We start from the raw sequence: 25,296 nt of genomic DNA on the forward strand, positions 1-25,296 counted from the left end.
ATCCAACCCAAATCCCAAAAAATCCAACCCAAATCCCAAAAAATCCAACCCAAATCCCAACAAATCCAACCCAAAATCCGGAAAATCTGACCCAAATCCCACAGAATCTGACCCAAATCCCCTCAAATCTCCCCCAAATTCCACCCAAATCCCACAAAATCCAACCCAAATCCCCCAAAATCCCACCAAAATCCCACAAAATCTGACCCAAATCCCTCCAACTCCCCCAAAATCCCACAAATCCCCACAAATTCCCACAAATCCCCATAAAATCCCCAAAAATCCCCTCAAATCTCCCCCAAATTCCACCCAAATCCCACAAAATCCAACCCAAATCCCCCAAAATCCCACCAAAATCCCACAAAATCTGACCCAAATCCCTCCAAATCCCCCAAAATCCCACAAATCCCCACAAATTCCCCCAAATCCCCATAAAATCCCCAAAAATCCCCTCAAATCTCCCCCAAATTCCACCCAAATCCCACAAAAATCCACCCCAATCCCAAAAAATCCCACAAAATCTCACCTAAATGCCCCAAAATCCCACAAAATCCCCCCAAATCCCACAAAATCCCACAAAATCTGACCCCAATCCCACAAAACCTGACCCAAACCCCCTCAAATTCCCAGAAAAATCCCACAAAATCCCATCAAATTTAAAACAAAATCCCCCCAAGTCCTACAAAAAATGCCCCAAAATGCCCCAAAATGCCCCAAAATGCCCCAAATGCCCCAAAGGCCCCCAAGGGCGGCTCCTCCTGGAACTCCCGGAGCCGCCGGCGCCAGCCCCGGCCCAGCTCCGCAGCCAGAACTTCCTGCGGGGCCCCCGAGACCCCGACAGCTCAGCCAGCCCCAAAATGCCAAAAAATCCCACCAAATCCACCCCAAATCCCAACAAATCCACCCCAAATCCCAACAAATCCACCCCAAATCCCACCGAATCCAACCCAAATCCCAACAAATCCAACCCAAATCCCAACAAATCCACCCCAAATCCCAACAAATCTGACCCAAATCCCAACAAATCCACCCCAAATCCCACCAAATCCAACCCAAATCCCAACAAATCCACCCCAAATCCCAACAAATCCACCCCAAATCCCAACAAATCCACCCCAAATCCCAACAAATCCAACCCAAATCCCAACAAATCCGACCCAAATCCCAAAAAATCCAACCCAAATCCCGGAAAATCCAACCCAAATCCCACAAAATCCCCCAAAATCCGGAAAATCTGACCCAAATCCCACAGAATCTGACCCAAATCCCGGAAAATCTCCCCCAAATTCCACCCAAATCCCACAAAATCCAACCCAAATCCCCCAAAATCCCACCAAAATCCCACAAAATCTGACCCAAATCCCTCCAAATCCCCCAAAATCCCACAAATCCCCACAAATTCCCCCAAATCCCCATAAAATCCCCAAAAATCCCCTCAAATCTCCCCGAAATTCCACCCAAATCCCACAAAAATCCACCCCAATCCCAAAAAATCCCACAAAATCTCACCTAAATGCCCCAAAATCCCACAAAATCCCCCCAAATCCCACAAAATCCCACAAAATCTGACCCCAATCCCACAAAACCTGACCCAAACCCCCTCAAATTCCCAGAAAAATCCCACAAAATCCCATCCAATTTAAAACAAAATCCCCCCAAGTCCTACAAAAAATGCCCCAAATGCCCCAAAATGCCCCAAAATGCCCCAAAATGCCCCAAAGGCCCCAAAATGCCCCAAAATGCCCCAAATGCCCCAAAGGCCCCCAAGGGCGGCTCCTCCTGGAACTCCCGGAGCCGCCGGCGCCAGCCCCGGCCCAGCTCCGCAGCCAGAACTTCCTGCGGGGCCCCCGAGACCCCGACAGCTCAGCCAGCCCCAAAATGCCAAAAAATCCCAACAAATCCACCCCAAATCCCACCAAATCCACCCCAAATCCCACCAAATCCACCCCAAATCCCAACAAATCCACCCCAAATCCCAACAAATCCACCCCAAATCCCAACAAATCCACCCCAAATCCCAACAAATCCACCCCAAATCCCACCGAATCCAACCCAAATCCCAACAAATCCAACCCAAATCCCACCAAATCCCGGAAAATCCAACCCAAATCCCAAAAAATCCAACCCAAAATCCGGAAAATCTGACCCAAATCCCCTCAAATCTCCCCAAATCCCACAAAATCCCACAAAATCTGACCGAAATCCCCTCAGTTCCCCCCCAAATCCCACCAAATCCCACAAAAATCCGCCCAAATCCCACAAAATCTGACCCCGATCCCACAAAACCTGACCCAAATCCCCTTAATTCCCCCAAAACCCCCCAAAATCCCACAAAATCCAACAAAATCTGACCCAAATCCCACCAAATCCAACCCAAATCCCAAAAAATCCAACCCAAATCCCAACAAATCCAACCCAAATCCCACCAAATCCGACCCAAATCCCAAAAAATCCAACCCAAATCCCAACAAATCCAACCCAAAATCCGGAAAATCTGACCCAAATCCCACAGAATCTGACCCAAATCCCCTCAAATCTCCCCCAAATTCCACCCAAATCCCACAAAATCCAACCCAAATCCCCCAAAATCCCACCAAAATCCCACAAAATCTGACCCAAATCCCTCCAAATCCCCCAAAATCCCACAAATCCCCACAAATTCCCACAAATCCCCATAAAATCCCCAAAAATCCCCTCAAATCTCCCCCAAATTCCACCCAAATCCCACCAAAATCCACCCCAATCCCAAAAAATCCCACAAAATACCCCCAAATCCCCCAAAAAATCCCCCAAATTCCCTCCAAATCCCACAAATCCTGACCCAAATCCCCTCAAATTCCCCCCAAATCCCACAAAATCCCACAAAAATCCACCTTAATCCCAAAAAATCCCATAAAATCTCACCTAAATGCCCCAAAATCCCACAAAATCCCCCCAAATCCCACAAAATCCCACAAAACCTGACCCCAATCCCACAAAACCTGACCCAAACCCCCTCAAATTCCCAGAAAAATCCCACAAAATCCCATCCAATTTAAAACAAAATCCCCCCAAATCCTACAAAAAATGCCCCCAAATGCCACAAAATGCCCCAAAATGCCCCAAAATGCCCCAAATGCCCCAAAATGCCCCAAAATGCCCCAAATGCCCCAAAATGCCCCAAAATGCCGCAAAGGCCCCCAAGGGCGGCTCCTCCTGGAACTCCCGGAGCCGCCGGCGCCAGCCCCGGCCCAGCTCCGCAGCCAGAACTTCCTGCGGGGCCCCCGAGACCCCGACAGCTCAGCCAGCCCCAAAATGCCAAAAAATCCCAACAAATCCACCCCAAATCCCAACAAATCCACCCCAAATCCCAACAAATCCACCCCAAATCCCAACAAATCCAACCCAAATCCCAACAAATCCAACCCAAATCCCAACAAATCCGACCCAAATCCCAACAAATCCACCCCAAATCCCAACAAATCCAACCCAAATCCCAACAAATCCACCCCAAATCCCAACAAATCCAACCCAAATCCCAACAAATCCACCCCAAATCCCAACAAATCCACCCCAAATCCCAACAAATCCAACCCAAATCCCAACAAATCCACCCCAAATCCCAACAAATCCAACCCAAATCCCAACAAATCCACCCCAAATCCCAACAAATCCAACCCAAATCCCAACAAATCCAACCCAAATCCCAAAAAATCCAACCCAAATCCCACCGAATCCGACCCAAATCCCAAAAAATCCAACCCAAATCCCAACAAATCCAACCCAAATCCCAACAAATCCAACCCAAATCCCAAAAAATCCAACCCAAATCCCACCGAATCCGACCCAAATCCCAACAAATCCACCCCAAATCCCAACAAATCCAACCCAAATCCCAACAAATCCACCCCAAATCCCACCAAATCCGACAAAAATCCCAACAAATCCAACCCAAATCCCAAAAAATCCAACCCAAATCCCAACAAATCCAACCCAAATCCCAAAAAATCCAACCCAAATCCCACCAAATCCCGGAAAATCCACCCAAATCCCAAAAAATCCCACAAAATCTGACTCCAATCCCACAGAATCTGACCCAAATCCCCTCAAATCTCCCCCAAATTCCACCCAAATCCCAACAAATCCGACCCAAATCCCACCAAATCCAACCCAAATCCCACCAAATCCAACCCAAATCCCAACAAATCCAACCCAAAAAATCCCAAAAAATCCAACCCAAATCCCAAATCCAACCCAAATCCCAACAAATCCAACCCAAATCCCAAAAAATCCAACCCAAATCCCACCAAATCCCGGAAAATCCGACCCAAATCCCAAAAAATCCAACCCAAATCCCACCAAATCCCGGAAAATCCAACCCAAATCCCAAAAAATCCAACCCAAAATCCGGAAAATCTGACCCAAATCCCAACAAATCTCCCCAAATCCCACCAAATCCCACAAAATCTGACCGAAATCCCCTCAGTTCCCCCCCAAATCCCACCAAATCCCACAAAAATCCGCCCAAATCCCACAAAATCTGACCCCGATCCCACAAAACCTGACCCAAATCCCCTTAATTCCCCCCAAACCCCCCAAAATCCCACAAAATCCAACAAAGTCTGACCCAAATCCCACCAAATCCAACCCAAATCCCACCAAATCCACCCCAAATCCCCTAATTCCCCCAAACGGCCCCAAATGGCCCCAAATCCCTCAAATCCCCCAAATCCCCCAAACGGCCCCAAATCCCTCCAATCCCCCTAATCCACCCCAAACAGCCTCAAATGGCCCCAAATGGCCCCAATGGGCCCCAAACGGCCCAAATCAACCCCAAATGGCCCCAAACGGCCCCAAATGGCCCCAAATCCCCCCAATCCACCCCAAATCCGCCCCAAATGGCCCCAATTGCCCCAATGGGCCCCAAACGACCCCAATTGCCCCAAACGGCCCCAAATCCCCCAAACAGCCCCAAACGGCCCCAAATCCCCCAAATCCCCCAAACAGCCCCAAATCCCCCAAATCCCACAAACGGCCCCAAATCCCCCAAACGGCCCCAAATCCCCCAAATCCCACAAACGGCCCCAAATCCCCCAAACGGCCCCAAATCCCCCAAATCCCCCAATGCCCCCAAATCCCCCAAACGGCCCCGAACGGCCCCAAATCCCCCAAACGGCCCCAAATCCCTCAAATCCCCCAATTCCCCCAAACGGCCCCAAATCCCCCCCAATTCCCCCAATGCCCCCAAATCCCCCAATTCCCCCAAACAGCCCCAATGCCCCCAAATCCCCCAAACGGCCCCAAATCCCCCAAATCCCACAAACGGCCCCAAATCCCCCCCAATTCCCCCAAACAGCCCCAAATCCACCAATTCCCCAAACGGCCCCAAATCCCCCGAACGGCCCCAAATCCCCCAAATCCCACAAACGGCCCCAAATCCCCCAAATCCCCCAAACGGCCCCGAACGGCCCCAAATCCCCCAAACGGCCCCAAACCGCCCCAATTCCCCCAAACGGCCCCAAATCCCCCCCAATTCCCCCAATGCCCCCAAATCCCCCAATTCCCCCAAACAGCCCCAAATCCCCCAAATCCCCCAATGCCCCCAAATCCCCCAAACGGCCCCAAATCCCCCAATTCCCCCAAACAGCCCCAAATCCACCAATTCCCCAAACGGCCCCAAATCCCCCGAACGGCCCCAAATCCCCCAAATCCCACAAACGGCCCCAAATCCCCCAAATCCCCCAAACGGCCCCAAATCCCCCCCAATTCCCCCAATGCCCCCAAATCCCCCAATTCCCCCAAACAGCCCCAAACGGCCCCAAATCCCCCGAACGGCCCCAAATCCCCCAAATCCCCCAAATGGCCCCAAATGCCCCAAATCCCCCAAACGGCCCCAAATCCCCCAAATGGCCCCAAATCCCCCAATTCCCCCAAACGGCCCCAAATCCCTCAAATCCCCCAATTCCCCCAATGCCCCCAAATCCCCCAAACAGCCCCAAATCCCCCAAATGCCCCCAAATGCCCCAAATCCCCCAAATCCACCCCAAACGGCCCCAAATGCCCCGAACGGCCCCAAATGCCCGGGGGCACTCACGGCGCTCTGCCAGGAGGGCATCGGCTCAGCGCCGCTGCGGAGCCGCGCCAGGAGCTGCTGCAGCTGCGGGGGCACCAGCGCCGGGTCTGGGGCATTTATGGGATTTAGGGGATTTATGGGGTTTTTATGGGGTTTTTATGGGATTTATGGGATTTTATGGGATTTTATGGGAATTTCTGGGATTTTGGGGGGATTTGGGGGCATTTGGGGGCTCAGCGCCGCTGCGGAGCCGCGCCAGGAGCTGCTGCAGCTGTGGGGGCACCAGCGCCGGGTCTGGGGCATTTATGGGATTTAGGGGATTTATGGGGTTTTTATGGGATTTATGGGATTTATGGGATTTTTATGGGAATTTATGGGAATTTATGGGATTTTGGGGGGATTTGGGGGCTCAGCGCCGCTGCGGAGCCGCGCCAGGAGCGCCAGGAGCTGCGGGGGCACCAGCGCCGGGTCTGGGGTTTGGGGGATTTTATGGGATTTTATGGGATTTATGGGAATTTATGGGAATTTGGGGGGATTTGGGTGGATTTGGGGGGGAATTATGGGATTTTAGGGGATTTTTGGGGGATTTTGGGGAGATTTTGGGGGATTTGATGGGATTTGGGGGGGATTTGGGGGATTTTGGGGGATTTCAGGGGAATTTTGTGGGATTTGGGGAGATTTTGGGGGGAATTGATGAGATTTTAGGGGATTTTTGGGGGGGATTTCAGGGCGAATTTGGGGTGGAATTTATGGGGTTTTGTGGGATTTTTGGAGGGATTGGGTGGGATTTTGGGGGACTTTATGGGATTTTTGGAGGGATTTGGGGGGATTTTGGGGGAATTTATGGGACTTATGGGATTTATGGGATTTTGGGGGGATTTGGGGGGACTTGAGGGGATTTTAGGGGATTTTGGGGGAATTTTAGAGGATTTTGAGGGGATTTATGGGATTTGTGGGGGGTTTGGGGGGATTTTGGGAGATTTTTGGAGGGATTTTGTGGGGTTTGGGGAGATTTGGGGGGGATTTGGGGGATTTTACGGGATTTTTGGAGGGATTTGGGGGAAATTGGAGGGGAATTAATGGGATTTTATTGGATTTTGGGGGATTTTGGGGGGATTTTGGGGGGATTTTGGGGGATTGTGGGACTTTCTGGGATTTGAGGGGATTTTGGGGAGATTTGGGGGCTTTGATGGGATTTAGGGGATTTATGGAGGGATTTTGGGGGGATTTTGGGGGAATTTATGGGATTTTATGGGATTTTGGAGGGATTTGGGGGGGATTTTATGGGATTTCAGGGAAATTTTGTGGGATTTGGGGAGATTTTTGGGGAATTTGGGGGATTTTAGGGGATTTTTGGGGAATTTGGGGCGGAATTTATGGGGTTTTGCGGGATTTTTGGAGGGATTTTGAGGGATTTTGGGGGACTTTATGGGATTTTTGGAAGGATTTGGGGGGATTTTGGGGGAATTTATGAGATTTTTGGAGGGATTTTGGGGGATTTGGGGGGCATTTTGGGGGGATTTGGGGGGGGTTGGGGGGATTTTGGGGGAATTTATGGGATTTGGGGGATTTTGGGGGGCATTTGGAGGGTTTTTGTGGGATTTTATGGGATTTTAGGAGAGATTTTGTGGGGTACTGAGGGATTTGGGGGGATTTTCTGGGATTTTGGGGGATTTTAAAGCATTTTATGGCATTTTGGGGGCATTTGGGGGGATTTGGGGGCTTTGGTGGGGTTTCGGAGGTTTTGGGGGGAATTTATGGGGATTTGGGGAGGATTTTGGAGGGATTTGGGTGGTTTGGAGGATTTTGGGGGATTTTATGGGATTTTGTGGGGATTTTATGGGATTTGGGAGGGATTTTGAGATTTTGGGGCCTTTTTTAGGGTATTTTTGGGTGGGTTTAGGGTTTTTGGGGTGGTTTTGGGGTGGGTTTTGGGGTGGTTTTTGAGGTTTTTGGGGTGTTTTTTAGGGTTTTAGAGTGGTTTTGGGATATTTTGGGGTGACTTTTGGGGAGGTTTTTGGGGCAGTTTTTAGAGTATTTTGGGGCGGTTTTGGGGTGACTTTTTGGGGCTTTTGGGGTGGTTTTGGGGTGGTTTTGGGGTTTTTGGGGTTTTGGGGTCCCACCTGCCCTGCTGAGCAGCTGTCCCAGCTTTAGGGGATTTTTTGGGGAGAGTTGGGGTTTTTGGGGTGGTTTTAGGGTGGTTTTGTAGGGGAATTTGGGGGGGGGGGTTTAGGGTTTTTGGGTTGGTTTGGGGGTTTTTGGGGTGACTTTTGGGGAGGTTTTTGGGGCAGTTTTTAGGGTATTTTGGGGTGACTTTTGGGGTGGTTTTCAGGATTTTTGGGGTGGTTTTCAGGATTTTCGGGGTGGTTTTCAGGGGTATTTTGGGGTGGTTTTTGAGGGTTTTTGGGGTTTGGGGGCATTTTGGGCTGGTTTCAGGGTTTTTAGGGGTTTTTGGGGTGGTTTTTGGGGTTTTGGGGTCCCACCTGCCCTGCTGAGCAGCTGTCCCAGCTTTAGGGGATTTGGGGGGGGGTTGGGGTTTTTGGGGTGGTTTTGGGGGTTTGGGGGTTTTTGGGGCGGTTTTTGGGGTGGTTTTGGGGTGAGTTTTTGGGGTTTTGGGGTGGTTTTTGGGGTGAGTTTTTGGGGTTTTGGGGTTTTTGGGGTGGTTTTGGGGTGGTTTTTGGGGTTTTGGGGTTTTTGGGGTGGTTTTGAGGTGGTTTTGGGGTTTTTGGGGTGGTTTTTGGGGTGGTTTTGGGGTGGTTTTTGGGGTTTTGGGGTTTTTGGGGTGGTTTTGGGGTGGTTTTGGGGTGGTTTTTGGGGTTTTGGGGTTTTTGGGGTGGTTTTGGGGTGGTTTTGGGGTGAGTTTTTGGGGTTTTGGGGTTTTTGGGGTGGTTTTGGGGTGGTTTTGGGGTGGTTTTTGGGGTTTTGGGGTTTTTGGGGTGGTTTTGGGGTGAGTTTTTGGGGTTTTGGGGTTTTTGGGGTGGTTTTGGGGGTTTGGGGGTTTTTGGGGTGGTTTTGGGGTGGTTTTGGGGGTTTGGGGGTTTTTGGGGTGGTTTTGGGGTGGTTTTTTGGGGTTTTGGGGTGGTTTTGGGGTGGTTTTGGGGTGGTTTTGGGGGTTTGGGGGTTTTTGGGGTGTTTTTGGGGTTTTGGGGTCCCACCTGCCATGCTGAGCAGCTGTCCCAGCTTCAGGGCCGCCCCCCGGGCCCGGCTCAGCGCGGCCACCAAACGCTCGGCCGTGGCTTCCGAGAAGGGGGGGCCCGAGCCCGAACCTGGGGGGGAGAAAAGGGGGGGTGAGACCCCAAAAATGGGGCTGGGGACCCCAAAAATGGGGGGAGAGACCCCAAAAATAGGGGAGAGACCCCAAAAATGGGGCTGGGGACCCCAAAAATGGGGGGAGAGACCCCAAAAATGGGATTGGGGACCCCAAAAATGGGTCTGGGGGAGGTGGGGGGGGGATGAGAGACCCCAAAATGGGTCTGGGGAAGGTGGGGGGGGGATGAGACCCCAAAATGGGTCTGGGGGAGGTGGGGGGGGGGATGAGAGACCCCAAAATGGGTCTGGGGGAGATGGGGGGGGATGAGAGACCCCAAAATGGGTCTGGGGGAGGTGGGGGGGGGGATGAGAGACCCCAAAATGGGTCTGGGGGTTTGGGAGACCCCGAAAGGCTCCGGGGGGGTCCCGCACTCACCCCGGGGCTGCTCCTGCCCCCGCAGCCGCGTCCGGGCGGCCTCGGCCAAAGCCCCCAGCCCCAATTCCAGAGCCAGCCCTGAGGGACCCCAAAGAGCCCCGGTGACCCCAAAGCCCCCAGCCCCAATTCCAGAGCCAGCCCTGAGGGACCCCAAAGAGCCCCGGTGACCCCAAAGCCCCCAGCCCCAAATAACCCCGGTGACCCCAAAGCCCCCAGCCCCAATTCCAGAGCCAGCCCTGAGGGACCCCAAAGAACCCCGGTGACCCCAAAGAACCCCGGTGACCCCAAAGAGCTCCAAAGCCCCCAGCCCCAATTCCAGAGCCAGCCCTGGGGGACCCCAAAGAGCCCCGGTGACCCCAAAGCCCCCAGCCCCAAATAACCCCGGTGACCCCAAAGCCCCCAGCCCCAAATAACCCCAAACCCCAAAGAGCCCCGGTGACCCCGAATGACCCCAAACCCCAAAGCCCCCAGCCCCAATTCCAGCGCCAGCCCTGGGGGGAGAACCCCGAATGTGGGGGTGCCCCAAAGCCCCCCAGTGCTCCCAGTCCCCCCATTCCCACTCCCAGTCCCTCCCTGTCCCCATTCCCCACTCCCAGTCCCTCCCAGTCCCCCCATTCCCAGTCCCTCCCAGTTGCCCCATTCCCATTCCCAGTCCCTCCCAGTCCCTCCCAGTCCCCCCATTCCCATTCCCACTCCCATTCCCATTCCCAGTCCCTCCCAGTTGCCCCATTCCCATTCCCAGTCCCTCCCAGTCCCACCCAGTCCCCCCATTCCCCACTCCCAGTCCCTCCCAGTCCCTCCCAGTCCCCCCATTCCCATTCCCAGTCCCTCCCAGTCCCTCCCAGTCCTGCCATTCCCACTCCCATTCCCGTTCCCAGTCCCTCCCAGTCCCTCCCAGTTGCCCCCCATTCCCAGTCCCTCCCAGTCCCGCCATTCCCATTCCCAGTCCCTCCCAGTCCCCCCATTCCCATTCCCACTCCCATTCCCATTCCCAGTCCCTCCCAGTTCCCCCATTCCCATTTCCACTCCCATTCCCACTCCCAGTCCCTCCCAGTCCCTCCCAGTTGCCCCATTCCCAGTCCCATTCCCATTCCCAGTCCCTCCCAGTCCCCTCATTCCCCATTCCCAGTCCCTCCCAGTCCCCCCATTCCCATTCCCAGTTGCCCCATTCCCGTTCCCAGTCCCTCCCAGTTGCCCCAGTACCTCCGAGGGCCGCGGCCCTGCTCACTCTGCTCACGGGCACCGGGCGCCCCCGGCCCCGCACGGAGCCCTGGGGGGGGGCAGCGTGAGGGGACCCCCAAACACAGTGGGACCCCCCCCCCCAAAACACAGCGGGACCCCCCCAAACACAGCGGGACCCCCCCCAAAACACACCGGGACCCCCCCAAACACAGCGGGACCCCCCCCCAAAACACAGCGGGACCCCCCCCAAACACAGCGGGACCCCCCCCCCAAAACACACCGGGACCCCCCCCAAAACACACCGGGACCCCCCCCAAAACACAGCGGAACCCCCCAAACACCGGGACCCCCCCAAACACACCGGGACCCCCCCCAAAACACACCGGGACCCCCCCAAAACACAGCGGGACCCCCCCCCTAAACACAGCGGGACCCCCCCCCAAAACACACCGGGACCCCCCCCCAAATACCGGCCCCCCCCCCAACACACCGGGACCCCCCAAAACACACCGGGACCCCCCCCCCAAATACCGGCCCCCCCCCAAAACACAGCGGGACCCCCCAAAACACACCGGGACCCCCCCAAAACACACCCGGACCCCCCCCCCTAAACACAGCGGGACCCCCCCCCAATCACTCACCTGATCCCGGGGGGGGTCTCGGGGGGGATCTTGGGGGGCGTTTTTGGGGGGGTCCCGCGCCCCCTCGGCCTCGTCAGGGCCGAGACCCCTCAGGGACCCCCCCGAGAGGTGAAACCCCCTCAGAGACCCCCCCGGGAATGGGAGACCCCTCAGGGACCCCCCAGGGACGGGGAGACCCCTCAGAGACCCCCCCGGGGTGGGGAAACCCCTCAGGGACCCCCCCGGGGTGCGGAGACCCCTCAGGGACCCCCCCGGGGTGCGGAGACCCCTCAGGGACCCCCCCAAAGCCCCCGGCCCGCGCCGCCATTTTGGGGGGGGGGAAGGACACGGGGGGGGTCAAAGGGACCGGGGGGGTTTTGGGGAGGGGTCTCGAAGGGGTTTTGGGGGGTCTCGGAGGGGTTTTGGGGAGGGGTCTCGGAGGGGTTTTGGGGAGGGGTCTCGGAGGGGTTTTGGGGGGTCTCGGAGGGGTTTTGGGGAAGGGTCTCGGAGGGGTTTTGGGGAGGGGTCTCCGGGGGGGTTTTGGGAGATCTCGGGGGGGGTCTCCGGGAAGATTTTGAGGGGGGGTCTCGGGGGGGTTCCGGGGGTTCTAAGGGAGGATTTTGGGGGGCTCCAGGGGGGTCTCTGGGAAGGATTTTGGGGGTCTCGGGGGGGGGGTCTCAGGGAAGATTTTGGGGGGCCCCAGGGGGGTCTCTGGGGAGGATTTCTGGGGGGCGCCGGGGGGGTTTCGGGGAGTTCTCGGGGGGGATTTTGGGGGGCCCCAGGGGGGTCTCGGGGGGGAATTTTGGGGGGGGTTTCGGGGAGGTCTCGGGGAGGATTTTGGGAGCTCCCGGAAGGGGTCTCGGGGGAGGGTTTTTGGGGGGCCCCGGGGGGTTTTTGTGGGGATTTCGGGGGGGGTTCCGGGGGGTTTTTGGGGGGGGTCTCGGGGGTCTCCGCTCGGCTCCGCTCCCGCGCTGCCCGCGCGCCGCTTCCGGGATGAAGCTCCGCCCCCTTTGGCCCCGCCCCCTCCTCGGCAGCCAATCAGAGCCGGGCTGCTCGCTCAGGCCACGCCCACGCCCGTGCGCCACGGCGCCCCCTGGCGGACCCGCCGCTCCCAGAGAGACACGCGGGAACCCCCCTGGGACCCCCCCCAAAATGGGGGGGCCTGGACCCCCATAGCACCCCCCACACTGACCCCGGGACCCCTCCGCTGACCCTCGGGACCCCTCCGCTGACCCTCGGGAGCCCCCCGCTGACCGCCGGATACCCCGGGACCCCTGGGACCCCCCACTGACCGCCGGACACCCCGGGACCCCCAGTGATCCCCGCGACCCCCCACTGACCCCTGGGACCCCCCCACTGACCCCCGGAACCACCCGGGACCCCCGCACTGACTCCCGGACACCCCGGGACCCCCCCACTGACCCCCGGGACCCCCCACGGACCGCCGGGACCCCCCCACTGACCCCCGGGACCCCCCCACTGACCCCAGGACCCCCCACTGACCCCTGGGACCCCCCCACTGACCCCCGGACATCCCGAGACCCCCGGGACTCCCCCACTGACCCCCGGGACCCCCCCACTGACCCCCGGGACCCCCCCACTGACCCCTGGGACCCCCCACTGACCCCTGAGCCCCCCAATGTCCCCCGGACCCCCCCGTACAGGCGGCACTGACCCCCCCCCCCCCCCAAAAACCCCTCCGGGACCCCCCCTCTGCCCCCCCTCCCCGTGACCCCCAAACCCCCCCGAAATCACCCCAAAAATCCCCGGAATGGCGCCAGGAGCCCCCCCGGAGCCGCCGCTTTTATTGGGGGGGGGTCCAGGGGCTGCAGCAGCACCGCACCCCCCAGGAGCCCCCCAAAACCCCACTGAGACCCCCCCAAATCACCCCAAATCCCCACTGAGACCCCCCCAAATCACCCCCAAATCACCCCAAATCCACACTGAGACCCCCAAATCCCCCCCAAATCACCCCAAATCCACACTGAGACCCCCCCAAATCACCCCCAAACCCCACTGAGACCCCCCCAAACCACCCCAAATCCACACTGAGACCCCCCCAAATCACCCCAAAACCCCACTGAGACCCCCCCCAAACCACCCCAAATCCTCACTGAGACCCCCAAATCCCCCAAATCACCCCAAATCCCCACTGAGACCCCCAAATTCCCCCAAATCCCCACTGAGACCCCCCAAATCACCCCAAAACCCAACTGAGACCCCCCCAAACCCCCCAAATCACCCCAAAACCCTACGGAGACCCCCAATTCCCCCCCAAATTACCCCAAAACCCCACTGAGACCCCCAAACGCCCCCAAACCACCCCAAATCCCCACTGAGACCCCCCAAATCACCCCAAAACCCCACTGAGACCCCCCAAATCACCCCAAATCCACACTGAGACCCCCCCCAAACCACCCCAAATCCCCACTGAGACCCCCCAAATCCCCCAAATCACCCCCAAACCCCACTGAGACCCCCAAATCACCCCCAAATCACCCCAAATCCGCACTGAGACCCCCAAATCACCCCCAAACCCCACTGAGACCCCCAAATCCCCCCCAAATCCCCCCAAATCCGCACTGAGACCCCCAAATCACCCCAAAACCCCACTGAGACCCCCAAATCCCCCCCAAATCGCCCCAAAACCCCACTGAGACCCCCCCAAATCACCCCAAAACCCCACTGAGACCCCCAAATCCCCTCCAAACCCCACTGAGACCCCCCCAAATCCCCCCAAACCACCCCAAATCCCCACTGAAACCCCCCAACCCCCCCCAAAACCCCCACTGAGACCCCCCAAAGCCCCCCGAGACCCCCAAAACCCCCCTGAGACCCCCCACAAAAGCACACGAGCACCGCAGGGACCCCCTGGAGCCCCCCGGGGTTTATTGGGGAGGGGTCTCCGGGGGTGCAGCAGCACTGGAGACCCCCGGGGTTCATTGGGGAGGGGTCTCCGTGCCGGGATTTTTGGGGAGGGGTCTCCGGGGGTGCAGCAGCCCCTGGGGTCCCCGCGGTTTATGGGGGAGGGGTCTCCGGGCCGGGTTTTTTGGGGAGGGGTCTCCGGGGGTGCAGCAGCCCCTGGAGCTCCCGGCGTTCATTGGGGAGGGGTCTCCGTGCCGGGATTTTTGGGGAGGGGTCTCAGGGGGTGCAGCAGCCCCTGGAGCCCCCCGGGGTTTATTGGGGAGGGGTCTCCGTGCCGGGATTTTTGGGGAGGGGTCTCCGGGGGTGCAGCAGCCTCTGGAGCTCCCGGGGTTTATTGGGGAGGGGTCTCCGTGCCGGGGTTTTTGGGGAGGGGTCTCCGGGGGTGCAGCAGCACGGCGCGGCCCCGCAGCCCCCCGGGGTTTATTGGGAAGGGGTCTCCGGGGGTGCAGCAGCCCCTGGAGCCCCCCGGCGTTCATTGGGGAGGGGTCTCCGTGCCGGGGTTTTTGGGGAGGGGTCTCCGGGGGTGCAGCAGCCCCCGGGGTTCATTGGGGAGGGGTCTCCGTGCCGGGGTTTTTGGGGAGGGGTCTCAGGGGGTGCAGCAGCCCCTGGAGCTCCCGGCGTTCATTGGGGAGGGGTCTCCGTGCCGGGGTTTTTGGGGAGGGGTCTCCGGGGGTGCAGCAGCACGGCGCGGCCCCGCAGCCCCCCGGGGTTTATTGGGGAGGGGTCTCCGTGCCGGGATTTTTTGGGGAGGGGTCTCCGTGCCGGGTTTATTGGGGAGGGGTCTCCGTGCCGGGGTTTTTGGGGAGGGGTCTCCGGGGGTGCAGCAGCACGGCGCGGCCCCGCAGCCCCCCCGCCACGCCCCCGGGGGGCAGCACGAAGCCCCCTCCCCAGCGGCGCGGGCTCAGCTCGCTCAGCTGCGCGTTGCTGGCGTGGAGCCCCCGCAGCCCCCAGAGCTGCGGCCGGGGGCTCTTGCCCTGCACGGCCAGCACCAGGACCCCCCCCGAGCCGCAGCCCCCCGCCCCAAAACCCGACCCCGCCTCACCCGCAGACCCCTCCCCAAATAGGGACCCCCCCACGGAACCGCCGGAGCTCTGCTGAGCCCTCCCCGAGCCCCCCAAAAGGGACCCCCCTGCCCCCGCTCCTGCAGCACTCCCGGAGCTCTGTGAAGCCCCCAAATGGGAGCCCCCCTCATCCAGAGACCCCTCCTCAAATAGGGACCCCCCCTCACCCAAAAGGGACCCCCCCTCATCCAGAGACCCCTCCTCAAATAGGGACCCCCCCACGGGATCCCCGGACTCCTCCTGAGCCCCCTCTGAGCCCCCCAAAAGCGACTCCCCCTCATCCAGAGACCCCTCCTCAAATAGGGACCCCCCCGCCTCTTCCTGAGCCCCCCCTGAGCCGCCCGGAGCCCCCTCCCCAAATAGGGACCCCCCCTCACCCAAAAGCGACCCCCCCTCACCCAGAGACCCCTCCCCAAATAGAGACCCCCCCACGGAACCCCCCGCCCCCTCCTGAGTCCCCCCAGACCCCTCTGAACCCCCTAAAAAGGACCCCCCCTCCGCAAAAAGCGACCCCCCCCTCCCCAAAATGAGACCCCCCCTCCCCAAAATGAGACTCCCCCTCCCCAAAAAGCGACCCCCCCTCCCCAAAAAGCGGCTCCCCCTCCCCAAAAAGCGACCCCCCCTCCCCAAAATGAGACTCCCCCTCCCCAAAATGAGATCCCCCCTCCCCAAAATGAGACTCCCCCTCCCCAAAAAGCGCCGCCCCCCCGGGCCCCCCCCGCGCGTGGAACAGGTTCGGGATCTCGGGGTCCCTCCGGAATCGGGGTCCCAGCGGCTCCTGGGGGGGGACCCCCAGCACCACCCCTGGGGGGGCGGGGGCGTCAGGGGGGGCTCGGGGACCCCCCCCGGCTGCTCCAGCACCCCCCTCTGACCCCTCCCGAGCCCCCAAATCCCCCCGAACACCCCCAAATCCACCCAAAACTGCCCCAAAATGTCCCAACCCCCCGAACACCCCCAAATCCCCCCAAACTGCCCCAAAATGTCCCAACCCCCCCCCCGAACACCCCCAAATCCCCCCTGAACACCCCCAAATCCCCCCCAAACTGCCCCAAAATGTCCCAACCCCTCCGAACACCCCCAAATCCACCCAAAACTGCCCCAAAATGTCCCAACCCCCCCCGAACGGCCCCAAATCCCCCCTGAACACCCCCAAATCCCCCCAAAATGTCCCAACCCCCTCAAACCCCACCGAATGTCCCCAAATCCCCCCCAAAACTGCCCCAAAAAGCCCCCAACCCCCTCAACCCCCCCCCGAACGCCCCTAAATCCACCCCAAAACATCTCCAACCCCCCCCAAAAACCCCAATTCTCCCCAAACTGCCCCAAAATGCCTCCCAACCCCCTCAAACCCCCCCGAACGCCCCCAAATCCCCCCTGAACACCCCCAAATACCCCCCAAAGTGCCCCAAAATGTCCCAGCCCCCTCAAACCCCCCCGAACGGCCCCAAATCCCCCCAAACTGCCCCAAAATGTCCCAACTCCCCCTGAACACCCCCGAACGGCCCCAAATCCCCCCTGAACACCCCCGATTCCCCCCAAACTGCCCCAAAATGTCCCAACCCCCTCAACCCCCCCCCGAACGGCCCCAAATCCACCCCAAATCTGCCCCAAAACGTCCAAACCCCCCCGAACGGCCCCAAATCTGCCCCAAAATGTCCCAACCCCCCCGAACGGCCCCAAATCCCCCCTGAACACCCCAAATCCCCCCAAAGTGCCCCAAAATTTCCCAACCCCCTCAAACCCCCCCCGAACGGCCCCAAATCCGCCCCAAATCTGCCCCAAAATGCCTCCAAACCCCCCAAATCCCCCCAACTGCCCCCAAATCCCCCCAAAATTGCCCCAAAATGTCCCAACCCCCTCAAACCCCCCCGAACGCCCCCAAATCCACCCCAAAACATCTCCAACCCCCCCAAATCCCCCCAAATCCCCCCAAATCTGCCCCAAAATGCCTCCAAACCCCCCAAATCCCCCCAAACGGCCCCAAATCCACCCCAAATCTGCCCCAAAATGTCCCAACCCCCCCGAACGGCCCCAAATCCCCCCTGAACACCCCAAAATGTCCCAACCCCCTCAAACCCCCCCGAACGCCCCCAAATTCCCCCCAAATCTGCCCCAAAACGTCCCAACCCCCCTGAACACCCCCCGAACGGCCCCAAATCCCCCCTGAACACCCCCGATTCCCCCCAAACTGCCCCAAAACGTCCCCAACCCCCTCAAACCCCCCCGAATGTACCCAAATCCACCCCAAAACATCTCCAACCCCCCCCAAAAACCCCAATTCTCCCCAAATCTGCCCCAAAATGCCTCCAAACCCCCCAAATCCCCCCAAACGGCCCCAAATCCACCCCAAATCTGCCCCAAATCCACCCCAAATCTGCCCCAAATCCCCTCAACCCCCCTGAACACCCCCAAATCCCCCCCAACTGCCCCAAAACGTCCAACCCCCCCCGAACAGCCCCAAATCTGCCCCAAAATGTCCCAACCCCCCCGAACGGCCCCAAATCCCCCCTGAACACCCCAAATCCCCCCAAAGTGCCCCAAAATTTCCCAACCCCCTCAAACCCCCCCCGAACGCCCCCAAATCCACCCCAAATCTGCCTCAAAATGCCTCCAAACCCCCCAAATCCCCCCGAACGGCACCAAATCCACCCCAAAACATCTCCAACCCCCCCAAATCCCCCCAACTGCCCCCAAATCTGCCCCAAATCCCCTCAACCCCCCTGAACACCCCCAAATCCCCCCCAACTGCCCCAAAACGTCCAAACCCCCCCGAACAGCCCCAAATCTGCCCCAAAACGTCCCAACCCCCCCGAACGGCCCCAAATCCCCCCAAATCTGCCCCAAAATGTCCCAACCCCCCCTGAACCCCCCCGAACGCCCCCAAATCCCCCCTAAACACCCCAAATCCCCCCAAACTGCCCCAAAATGTCCCAACCCCCTCAAACCCCCCCCGAACGGCCCCAAATCCCCCCAAATCTGCCCCAAAACGTCCCAACCCCCCTCAAAACCCCAAAATATCCCGCACACCCCCAAATTCCCCCTAAATCCCCCCAAAACCTCTCCAACCCCCCTGAACGCCCCCAAATCCCCCCCAAATCCCCCCCAAATCCCTCAACACCCCAACCCCCCCTCAAAAAAAAACCCCAAAATCCCCAAACGGCCCCAAATCCCCCAAAATCTTCCCCGACCCCCCCAAACGGCCCCAAATCCCCCAAAACGGCCCCAAAACTCCCCCAAATCCCCCCCCACGTTGAGCACCCCGGGAATTTGGGGGGATTTGGGGTGCGGGGGGAATTTGGGGGGGATTTGGGGGGGCTCGGGGGGGTTGGAAACGTTTTGGGGGATTTTGGGGGGATTTGGGGGATTTTGGGGGGATTTGGGGGCATTGGTGGGGTTGGGAATATTTTGAGGAATTTGGGGGAAATTTGGGGGGGTTGGAGACTCGGGGGGTTTTGGGGTTCGGGGGAGTTTTTGGGGGGTTCAGGGGGGGTTTTGGGGTGTTCCGGGGGGTTTTGGGGTTCAGGGGGTGTTTTGGGGCCTTTTTGGGGTCGTTCAGGGGGGTTTTGGGGTTCAGGGGGTGTTTTGGGGCCTTTTTGGGGCCGTTCCAGGGGTTTTGGGGTTCAGGGGGTGTTTTTGGGGTGCTTTGGGGGTGTTTTGGGGCTGTTCTGGGGGTTTTGGGGTTCAGGAGGTGTTTTGGGGTTTTGGGGGGGTGTTCAGGGGGAGTTTTGGGGTCGTTCTGGGGGTTTTGGGGTTCAGGGGGTGTTTTGGGGCCGTTCTGGGGGTTTTGGGGTTCAGGGGGTGTTTTGGGGTTCAGGGGGTGCTTTTGGGGTGTTCTGGGGGTGTTTTGGGGCCGTTCCGGGGGTTTTGGGGTTCAGGGGGTGTTTTGGGGGTGTATTAGGGCCGTTCCGGGGGGTTTTAGGGTTCAGGGGGTGTTTTTGGGGTGCTTTGGGGGTGTTTTGGGGGTGTTTTGGGGCTGTTCTGCGGGTTTTGGGGTTCAGGGGATGTTTTGGGGTTTTGGGGGTGTTCAGGGGTGTTCAGGGGGAGTTTTGGGGCCGTTCCGGGGGTTTTGGGGTTCAGGGGATGTTTTGGGGTTTTGGGGGGGTTTTGGGGGTGCTTTGGGGGTGTTTTGGGGCCGTTCCGGGGGTTTTGGGGTTCAGGGAGTGTTTTGGGGGCCTTTTTGGGGTCGTTCAGGGGGGTTTGGGGTTCAGGGGTGTTTTTGGGGTGCTTTGGGGGTGTTTTGGGGCTATTCTGGGGGTTTTGGGGTTCAGGGGATGTTTTGGGGCCTTTTTGGGGCCGTTCCAGGGGTTTTGGGGTTCAGGGGGTGTTTTTGGGGTTTTTGGGGAGTTTTGGGGGTGTTCAAGGGGTGTTCAGGGGGGCGTTTTGGGGCTCTTCCAGGGGGTTTTGGGTTCAGGGGTGCTTTGGGGGTGTTTTGGGGGCATTTTGGGGGCCCGTTCTGGGGGTTTTGGGGTTCAGGGGGTGTTTATCGGGAGTTTTCTGGGGGTGTTTTGGGGGCGTTTTGGGGCCGTTCCCAGGGGTTTTTGGGGTTCAGGGGTGCTCTGGGGGCATTTTGGGGCCATTCCAGGGGTTTTGGGGTCCAGGGGGTGTTCAGGGGGTGTTTGGGGGCCATTCGGGGGGTTTTGGGGTTCAGAGGGTGCTTTGGGGGTGTGCAGGGGGAGTTTTGGGGGTGTTTTAGGGCCGTTCAGAGGGATTTTGGGGTTCAGGGGGTGTTTGTGGGTGTTTGGAGCTGTTTTGGGGCCGTTCTGGGGGTTTTGGGGTTCAGGGGGTGTTTCAGGGGTGCTTTGAGGCCGTTGCGGGTGTTTTGGGGTTCAGGGGGTGTTTTGGAGCCGTTGTGGGGGTTTTGGGGTTCAGGGGGTGTTTTGGGCTCGTTCCGGGGGTTTTGGGGTTCAGGGGGTGCTTTGGGGTGTTTTTGGGGGCGTTTTGGGGCCGTTCCGGGGGTTTTGGGGTTCAGGGGGTGTTTCAGGGGTGTTTTGGGGCCGTTTTGGGGCCATTCCGGGGGTTTTGGGGTTCAGGGGCTGTTTTGGGGCCGTTGTGGGGGTTTTGGGGTTCAGGGGCTGTTTCAGGTGGTGTTTCAGGGGTGTTTTGGGGCCGTTTTGGGGCCGTTGTGGGGGTTTTGGGGTTCAGGAGGTGTTTTGGGGTCGTTCTGGGGGTTTTGGGGTTCAGGGGCTGTTTCAGGGCTGTTTCAGGGGTGTTTTGGGGCCGTTGCGGGGGTTTGGGGGTTCAGGGGCTGTTTCAGGGGTGTTTTGGGGGTGCTTGGGGGTGTTTTGGGGTCGTTCTGGGGGTTTTGGGGTTCAGGGGCTGTTTCAGGGGGTGTTTCAGGGGGTGTTTTGGGGCTGTTTTGGGGTTGTTCCAGGGGTTTTGGGGTTCAGGGGGTGTTTCAGGGGTGTTTTGGGGCCGTTTTGGGGCCGTTTTGGGGGTTTTGGGGTTCAGGGGCTGTTTCAGGGGCTGTTTCAGGGGTGTTTTGGGGCTGTTTTGGGGCGGTTGTGGGGCCGTTTTGGGGGTTTTGGGGTTCAGGGGCTGTTTTGGGGTCGTTCTGGGGGTTTTGGGGTTCAGGGGCTGTTTCAGGGGTGTTTTGGGGCCGTTCTGGGGGGTTTTGGGGTTCAGGGGCTGTTTCAGGGGTGTTTTGGGGCTGTTTTGGGGCGGTTTTGGGGCCGTTCTGGGGGTTTTGGGGTTCAGGGGCTGTTTCAGGGGTGTTTTGGGGCTGTTTTGGGGGCGGTTTTGGGGCCGTTCTGGGGTTTTGGGGTTCAGGGGCTGTTTCAGGGGTGTTTTGGGGCTGTTTTGGGGCGGTTTTGGGGCCGTTCTGGGGGTTTTGGGGTTCAGGGGCTGTTTCAGGGGTGTTTTGGGGCCGTTCTGGGGGTTTTGGGGTTCAGGGGCTGTTTCAGGGGTGTTTTGGGGCCGTTTTGGGCGGTTTTGGGGTTCAGGGGGTGTTTCAGGGGTGTTTTGGGGCCGTTCTGGGGGTTTTGGGGTTCAGGGGCTGTCTCAGGGGTGCTTTGGGGCTGTTTTGGGGCGGTTTTGGGGCGGTTTTGGGGTTGGGGGCGGCCGCTCACCGTTGATGAGGGCCCAGTGGGCTCTGTGGCCGCGGCGGCTGCAGGGGCCGTGGTTGCTGTCCTGGTCATAGCTGGGCACGCTCAGGGCAACAACGGCAACGGCAACGGCAACGGCGGGAATGACAACGGCGGGAATGACAACGGGAATGACGGAATGACAGCGGGAATGACGGCGGGAATGACGGTGGGAACGATGGCGGGAACGACAGCGGGAATGACGGTGGGAATGACAGCGGGAATGACAACGGGAATGACAACGGGAATGACGGCGGGAATAACGGCAGGAATAACGGCGGGAATGACAGCGGGAATGACGGGAATGACGGCGGGAATAACGGGAATGACAACGGGAATGACGGCGGGAATAACGGCGGGAACGACGGCGGGAATGACAGCGGGAATGATGGGAATGACAGCGGGAATAACGGCAGGAATAATGGCGGGAATAACGGGAAAAACGGGAATGACAGCAGGAATAACAACGGGAATGACAACGGGAATGACGGGAATAATGGGAATGACAGCGGGAATAACGGTGGGAATAACAATGGGAATAACGGCGGGAATAACAATGGGAATAATGGCGGTAATAACGGGAATGACAGCGGGAATGACAGCGGGAATAACGGCGGGAATAACGGCGGGAATGACAGCGGGAATAACGGCAGGAATAACAATGGGAATAACGGCGGGAATAATGGCAGGAATAATGGGATTAAGGGCGGGAATGACAGCGGGAATAATGGGAATAACAGCTGGAATGACGGCGGGAATAATGGCGGGAATAATGGCAGGAAAAATGGGATTAAGGGGCGGGAATGACAGCGGGAATAACGGGAATAACGGCGGGAATGATGGGAATGACAGCGGGAATAACGGTGGGAATAACAATAGGAATAACGGTGGGAATGATGGGAATAACGGTGGGAATGAGGGAATGACAGCGGGAATAACCGGAATAATGGCGGGAATAAGGGCGGGAATAGTGGCGAGAATAACGGGAATAATGGCAGGAATAATGAGAATGACGGGATGGGAATGGGATGGGAACGGCGGGAATAATGGGAATAATGGCGGGAATAATGGGAATAATGGCGGGAATAATGGGAATAATGGCGGGTGTGACGGCGGGAATGACAGGAGTGAGGGGAATGACGGGAATAACGGCGGGAATAACAGGAATAACAGCGGGAATAATGGCGGGAAAAACGGTGGGAAAAAGAGCGGAATAATGGCAGGAATAACGGGAATACCGGCGGGAATAACGGGATGGGAACAGCAGGAATAACAGCGGGAATAACAGCGGGAATGGTGGGCATAATGGGAATAATGGGATGGGAACAGCGGGAATAACGGGAACAACGGGAATAACGGGAATAATGGTGGGAATAACAGGAAAAACAGCGGGAATAACGGGAGTGATGGGAATGACGGGAATAACGGGAAGGGCAGGAACAGCGGGAATAACGGGAATGACAGGAATGATGGGAACGGTACGGGAAGAGCGGGAATGGGATGGAACGGGATGGGAACGGCGGGAATGGCGGGGAAGAACAGCGGGAACACCAGGATGGGAACAGCGGGAATAACAGCGGGAATAACGGGAATAACGGGATGGGAACAGGATGGGAACGGCGGGAATAACGGGAATGACGGTGGGAATAACGGGAACGGCAGGAATGGCGGGAATAACGGGATGGGAGTGGGATGGAAATGGCGGGAATGGGATGGGGACCGGGATGGGACCGGGATGGGAACAGCGGGAATGGGAACGGCGGGAATGGGATGGGAACAGCGGGAATGGGAATGGCGGGAATGGGATGGGAACGGGATTGGGAATGGGATGGGAACGGTGGGAATGGGACGGGAACGGTGGGAATGGGATGGGAATGGGATGGGAACAGGATGGGAACGGCGGGAACTTTGGGAATAATGGGAACGGCTGGAACGGGATGGGAACAGCGGGAACGGGGGAACAACAGGAATAACGGGAACAGTGGGAACGGTGGGAATGATGGGGATGGGAATGGGAATGGTGGGAACAGCGGGCATGATGGGAACGGCGGGAATGGGATGGGAACGGGATGGGAACGGCGGGAATGGGAATGGTGGGAATGACGGGAATGGCGGGAACGGCGGGAATGACGGGAGTGACGGGAACGGTGGGAATGGTGGGAATGGCAGGAATGGGAATGGCAGGAATGGGATGGGAACGGGATGGGAACAGTGGGAACGGCGGGAACGACAGGAGTAACAGTAATGATGGGAATGACGGGGAACGGGAATGACGGGAACAGAGGGAATGACGGGAATGATGGGAATGGGAATGGGAATGACAGGAACAGAGAGAATGACGGGAACGGCGGGAATGGGATGGGAACGGGATAGGAATGGTGGGAACGGCGGGAATGGTGGGAACGGCGGGAATGGTGGGAACGGTGGGAACGACAGGAATAACAGTAATGACGGGAATAACGGGAACGGGAATGACGGGAACAGAGGGAATGACGGGAACACAGGAAATGATGGGAATGGGATGGGAACAATGGGAATGATGGGAACGGGAATGACGGGAATGGAATGACGGGAGTAACAGGAACAACAGGAATGGGAATGATGGGAATGGGAATGATGGGAACAATGGGAACAATGGGAATAAGGGGAACAGCGGGAACGGCGGGAACGGCGGGAATGATGGGAATAATGGGAACACAACGGGAACAACGGGGATGGGAACAGGAACAGTGGGAACAACGGGAATGATGGGAATGACGGGAATGATGGGAATGACGGGAATAACAGAAACAACAGGAATAACAGGAGTGGAACGGGAATGATGGGAATGACAGGAACGAGAGGGGAATAACGGGAACGACGGGAATAACGGGAATGGGAACGACGGGAATAACGGGAACAGGAATGAGGGGAATAACGGGAACGGGACCTTCTCAGGGGACACAGAGCCCCCAACCCCCAAATCCCAAATAATCCCAAACCCCAAATCCCAAATGAAGGATACGGGACAAGCAGCAGGAGCCCCCCCAGACCCCAAATAACCCCAAATATCCCAAAGAACCCCAAAGAACCCCAAAGAATCCCAAAAGAAGGATACGGGACAAGCATGGGGAGCCCCCCGGACCCCAAACAACCCCAAATCCCAAATAACCCCAAACAATCCCAAAAGAAGGATACGGGACGAGCATGGGGAGCCCCCCCAGGACCCCAAATAACCCCAAATAACCCCAAATATCCAAATAATCCCAAAAGAAGGATACGGGACGAGCATGGGGAGCCCCCCCAGGAGGTGCCGCAGGACCCGGCCCCGGTTGGGCCCCTCGAGGCCGCCCCGGAGCAGCTCGGCCCGGCACGGGAGCATCTCCTGCGCCAGCGCCGCCATCTGCGCCGCTGCGGCCCCAAAACCCCAGAGTCACCCCAAAAACCAACCCCGGGAGCCAAAAACCCCCAGAGTCACCCCAAAAACCAACCCCGGAGCCAAAAAACCCCCAGAGTCACCCCAAAAACCAACCCCGGGAGCCAAAAACCCCCAGAGTCACCCCAAAAACCAACCCCGGAGCCAAAAAACCCCCAGAGTCACCCCAAAAACCAACCCCCGGAGCTAAAACCCCCAGAGTCACCCCAAAAAGCAACCCGGGGAGCCAAAAAACCCCAGAGTCACCCCAAAAACCAACCCCGGGAGCCAAAAACC

General features: G+C 58.4%; 1 protein-coding gene and 1 long non-coding RNA gene across 2 annotated transcripts in view; both read right to left on the reverse strand.

Moving 5' to 3' along the window:
- The window catches only part of LOC138102226 (atypical kinase COQ8B, mitochondrial-like), an 86,275-nt gene that overhangs the window by 46,693 nt on the left and 14,286 nt on the right, over positions 1-25,296 (reverse strand). The window contains exons 3-7 of the mRNA XM_068999957.1: positions 10,941-11,007; positions 9,738-9,815; positions 9,208-9,318; positions 6,074-6,159; positions 3,169-3,252 (exon numbers count right to left, since the gene is read on the reverse strand). Of these exons, the coding sequence (XP_068856058.1) occupies positions 3,169-3,252; positions 6,074-6,159; positions 9,208-9,318; positions 9,738-9,815; positions 10,941-11,007 (426 nt within the window). The remainder of the gene's footprint in view (positions 1-3,168; positions 3,253-6,073; positions 6,160-9,207; positions 9,319-9,737; positions 9,816-10,940; positions 11,008-25,296) is intronic.
- LOC138102227 (uncharacterized) lies at positions 16,198-24,809 on the reverse strand. Its single transcript, XR_011147369.1, has 3 exons — positions 24,783-24,809; positions 21,591-21,661; positions 16,198-16,329 (listed from the first exon to the last, which is right to left on the reverse strand). It is a non-coding gene; the product is annotated as an uncharacterized lncRNA (long non-coding RNA).

The sequence above is a fragment of the Aphelocoma coerulescens genome, unplaced genomic scaffold, assembly GCF_041296385.1.
Source record: "Aphelocoma coerulescens isolate FSJ_1873_10779 unplaced genomic scaffold, UR_Acoe_1.0 HiC_scaffold_64, whole genome shotgun sequence".
Classification (NCBI taxonomy): Eukaryota; Metazoa; Chordata; class Aves; order Passeriformes; family Corvidae; genus Aphelocoma; species Aphelocoma coerulescens.